The 5,322-nt window shown below is 37.3% G+C and overlaps 1 protein-coding gene across 1 annotated transcript; it reads left to right on the forward strand.

Moving 5' to 3' along the window:
* Positions 1 to 425: 425 nt before the first annotated feature.
* On the forward strand, positions 426 to 4,455 carry LOC106699742 (interferon a3-like; the record flags this gene model as incomplete). Its single annotated transcript, XM_023349202.1, has 6 exons — positions 426 to 620; positions 1,466 to 1,476; positions 2,198 to 2,258; positions 2,352 to 2,504; positions 3,158 to 3,262; positions 4,290 to 4,455. Coding segments are annotated over 6 exons (630 nt in total), but the record flags the coding sequence as incomplete, so codon positions are not given.
* Between the last annotated feature and the right edge of the window lie 867 nt (positions 4,456 to 5,322).

The raw sequence follows: 5,322 nt of genomic DNA on the forward strand, positions 1-5,322 counted from the left end.
CAATCCCGTCTTTAGTTTGCATGTCGATCTTTCAAATGTTTCGCATTTTTTGTTTGTTTGTTTTGTTTTTGTGACTTTGTTTACAAACCATTGTTTTCACGTGTGGTGAGGTAAGGAAAGCGCGTGGCAAAGAGGAACGTCCCACGGTATTCCCAACCTGGAACTGACACAAGCAGTCCAATCACACCCGATTATTGGTTATTGATCGGAGGAAATGACCCCTGGAGATGATCCAGCTGGGATCTGTCACCGATCAGATCCCAGCTGGATCTGATAAGTTCAAACTTTATAAAGTAATAAAGTTTGAAATCGTCTCCCTCGCAGTTTTTCATATTCCAGCACAGGGCGATGTGAAGACAGGAAGAATAAGAGGAAAGTGAGATTTTCATTTCACTTTTCATTTAGCTTTCGGTCTGCAGGAATAAAATGATCGTCTTCAGTCAGACCAACACAATATCAGCACAACTCGGCTCATCCTCCGCATCATGGCTCTCATCATGTTCAGGGGTACGGCACCCATCCTCTTCTTCTGCAGCGTCCTGACCTTTGCACACTGCTGTGATTGGCTCAGCCACTACAACGACCTGAGGAACAGCACTCTGGTTCTGATCGATTCCCTGGTGAGTACCGGGTCCAAAAGGACCTTTCAGAGCGGATGACAGGATTACCAGCGGTGGTTTGGACATGAATGAAATTCATTCAGGGAATCTAAAAGCATTTTTTTTCTTTTATATTTTAGATTTGTCCAGACTTTTTGTCACATGTCAGCTCAAAATTATATATTTTTTAAAACTACAATGCAGAAATGCAAAATCTTACCAAGTATTTTTGGTCCAGTTTTAGGTGCAAATGTCTTGCAGTAATTGAAATAAGACAAAAATAAATTAACTTTTCGGCTTGTTTTAAGCCAATAATTGAAAAAGTAGTTGTTCCATTTATAATTAGTGATAGGTATTTTGTTTTACCTAAATACAAAGAAAGAACCACAGACAACATTTAGGAGTTTTCAACCAAGTTTCTGCAGGAGAAAACAGAAACCATTTCTCCAAAGTGTTCACCGTGAGTTCTGACTCCCTGCAGCAGAGCCTGTCTTTTTATTAAACAGGAGAAAGAAGGGAGTCCAGAGTGAAATGTGGGAGAGTGATAAATCAAAGAATGGCTTTTCTAAAACAAGGAAGAACTCATTAACTAACACACCGGCCCTTTAAGGAGGATTCCTAGTTAGAAAGCAGCTGCAGCTTCAAGGTTTAGAGAAAAAGCAAAGTTTGTCTTTCACACAGTTTAACAGATTCTTCCTCCCTGCTGTGAAAACTAAACCTTTAAATGAAACACAAACTAGTAACTACTTATGTAAGAATGATAATAAAACATAATTATTCTAACAATTAGCACTTTTTCATCAATATTAAGCAGAAATTAGATCTTTATTTATCTCAAACAAGTAACATGTCAGAGAAAAAATAAGAAAACTCCAATATTAAAAATAATGATCTTAAAAAACAAAACTTTCATTTTGAAAAGGAGTAGAAAGAAAACAATCTTATTAAATCTTAACCACAATTGTCTCATCCAAATATGTCCCAAATTCTGTTGACTTTAAACAAGCTCCTACTTTTGCTGATAAGTTACTTGTAAGTTAATTTTGTCTTATTTCAAGTTTACTAAAGTATTTGTTCCTGAAAGTAAGCCAAATACACTTTGTAAGATTTTGGTTTTTTTACCAACTCGATGATAAAGTAAGCAAGAACTATTTTAGTTAAACTTTGTTTTATTGGAACGGGATCATCGATCCAAAACTTCAAATGATTTTTTCCAGTTTGCTTATTTTTCTGGGCTCCAGTGAAGAAAGCTGAAAAAATATTTGATCTAATCTTAGTTATAAAAACAGAGTCTAGATCAGTGTTAATTAGAACATTTGCAATTGAAAGCAGATTTTGTGTAGAAAAGTTGAACACTTTGTGTGGCAAGTAGATTTTAATTGAAAAGTTCTAGTTCTGTCTTAATTAATTTGATTTATGCTTGAATTATGATCCCCACTTTGAATGTCTTAAAGGGATTCCTAGTGGATGAAGTCACGCTTGATGCTCAAAGTTTCCATTTAAACCAGTTAAACCAGTTGAGCAACTGTGGTTTCCAAAGTGTGACGCTGAGAAATTCAAGGTTGTGTCATTATTTTCCAGGGAGGTCAGATCTCCACCACGACCACGACTCGTCTGCCATTCCGAGGCAGACTGTACAAGAAGATGTATGGGAGAGAGGTAATCAATCGATCAATCGATCGATCCGTCAATGTAATCAGTTCTGTCGGCCAATCAGAGAGCTGCAGCTCACACCTGTCTTTGTGTTTCCAGGAGAACTCCCAGCTGCGCTTCATCAGAGACAGTCTGGAGCAGATTTACAATCTGTATCGCCATGGCGACATGTCGGCGGCCGGCTGGGACGACGGGAAGACAACCAACTTCCTGGAGAGCATCAACAGGCAGATCGTGGAGCTCCATGAGTGTGTGAGTGCTCTGCAGCTGGAACTGCGCCGCAAGGCTAACATCAGGAAATGACACTGAAAAAACAGAATGGAGATCCAACTTTCATAAAATTTAAAAAAAAATGTTAACTTACTCCACCACACATATGCACAAGGTACAGCAAACTAGTTACTGCTGACAGATGAGAAATGTTTTATTGTCCAGCTCTTGGCTGCCCCAAAACTCTACTTTAGTGCCCCAAGAGCTGGACAATGAATGTCTGAAGATTCACAGCTTTTCCACCTTTTTATATTTAAAGGCGGCCATTTTGGAAATGTCCTTCTTCATTCATTTCCTATTGAACTTGTGTGATGAGGCGACAGTCGCTTGTCGGCTAAATTTCTGCTTTTAGGTCAAAATATGTTGTTCAGATAAAAAGTCATTTTCAGAACATTCGCCTGCATTAACGCGTTATGCATGTGATTGACAGCCCTAGTTAACTTGTTATGTGTAATTGAGTTATGTTTGTCAAACTTCATTTATTTACTTTTGCTTAAACTGAATGAACTCAGTTTGATTACTTGTTACAAATTAATTAATTTTTTTTAGTTGGATCACCTGTTTTGTTTTTTCAGTGTAGAATCAGATGATAGTTCAGTTTTCTGTCAGACTCAACCTGCTCTGGTGTTTTCCAGGTGAAGTCAACTCACAACGAGACAACAAGCCAACATTATGAGGTTTACAAGAAGAAACTGAAGCGCTACTACCAAAACCTGAAAAATTACACTCTGGTCGACCTTGTGAGTACAAATACTTCATCTCTGAAGTACAAATACTTCAGAGATGTTCAAACCTGCTGAACTTTCCCACATTTTCTCACATTACAGCCACTAAACTCCTGGTTTAAAATGTTTAAAAACAAAAATCTGAAAAGAGCCAATCTGTAGACCTACCAAAACATGGACGTCTAGACCAGAGGGGTCCAAAGTGTGGCCCGGGGGCCATTTGTGGCCCTTGAAATTATTTTTTTTGGCCTTGGCCTGGCCATAAGAATGGAAATGGAAAACAATCAATGACCCAAAAATTTTTTAAATGGTCTGTTTTTCTTTTAATAAGCCCTTCTTTACATTTGATACACAGATTTCATAAAATGTTTGATTATTTTTCAGCAAACTAAAAAATAAAATCACAAATTTTGGCATTTTGCAATTTTTGGGGCCAAAATTGAGACACCACTGACTTAGAATAACAGAAGAATTCTAATTAGAAAAGCAGCTGGCAGTAAAGTTATGCACAGAACTGTTAGCTACTGACACATGGTGGTGGCAGCATCATGCTGTGGGGATTTTAACCCGTTGGAGGTTCAGCTTACACCAGGACAAACACCCTAAGCATCCAACCGGAGGTATTATAGGTTTGTTTAGTTCAAATGAGATTCATTTTAGAATGGCCTAGTCAAAGTCCAGATCAATAGAGCACAAAATGCATCTTCACTGATGATGAAAAAAAAAATCTGTCTGTAGATGTTAAAACCTGGAAAAGATAAACCTCACAGCAACTTCAGGCAAACACAAATGCATGCCACACTTTTCAGATTTCTAGCCATTATTTAAAAAAATAATAATTAAAAATTAAAAACCTTCCACTTGACAACAATGAACTAATTGTCAGTCTGTTACACAAAATCCCCAACATCCACTGGAGTTTGTGGTTGTGTGTCATAAGGAAATGTGACAAAATTCAACAAGTGGGAATATTTTTTTTTTAGTGTCTGACATTTCAGCTGAAGTAGTGACCGGTGTACTGACCCGGGTTCTGCTCTTGCAGGGCGGCAGAGACGGCTGGGAGATGCTCAGGAGGGCGACCGAACAGAACCTGATCCAACTGGAGCAGCTGGGGAACCGGATCAAAGCCAACAGGGGGCAGCATTGAGCGATTTAGCATTTCTACCACTGAAACCAAGTCAATACGCCTCAACTAGCGTTTTATTGTTTGTTTTTTTGAGCTACTTGCTTATAATAAGCTATTACTTATTTATATATTTATTATTTATATTCTATTTTTTATCTATTTATTTTGTTATTTTTATATGAAAATAAATTATGAAACATCTTATTTGTTGAATGGTTTTGTGTTGTTTTTTTTTGGAGGGGGGGTTAAAAACAAAACCCAAAAAGCTGAGATAAGCAGAAAAGATATGAAAATTAGTGTAGTAAATTATTGAGTTTATTGAGCTGAAATCATGTCAAATATGGGACTGAAGTGAAACAGCCACATATTCGAATTTGTTTTCTTTTGACTGAAAACGTATCATTACCAGGTTCTCAAATTTATTCATTTTTTCCTCCAGAGAACAAAAAAATCATGGACAAAACTAAACAGACCTCAAGAAAACCTGAAATTTAAAAGGAATATTCTAAATTTTAATCATGATTTTTAATCATATATTGGTTGCGTCCTCAAACTGCCACCTACATCTCGCATTCTTATAATAGGGTGAGAATGTTATACAATGTGAGAGTGTAACAGAGAAATAACACAGCAAGAAAACAGTGATAAAGTGTAACAGGTGTGAGAAATGAGAATATTACAGAGTGCTACAGTGTAAAAAACGGAACAAAGTGAAACTGAGTCTGAGTTTTCAGATGTAACATATTGACACTGTAAGCGTGCAAACTGCAACAAGTGTGAGACTGTTAGAGGCGTAACACAGTGAGATAGTGTGGCAGGTGTAGTAGTGAGAAATAGTGCAAGAGATTAAAACTGTGTAACAGGAGGAGCAGTGATATTGGTGTAAACGTGTAAGAGTGAGACGTACTGGTGTAAAACACCGAAACAATGAAAGAGTGATACAGGGTAA

This window comes from Xiphophorus maculatus, chromosome 16 (assembly GCF_002775205.1).
Source record: "Xiphophorus maculatus strain JP 163 A chromosome 16, X_maculatus-5.0-male, whole genome shotgun sequence".
NCBI lineage: Eukaryota > Metazoa > Chordata > Actinopteri > Cyprinodontiformes > Poeciliidae > Xiphophorus > Xiphophorus maculatus.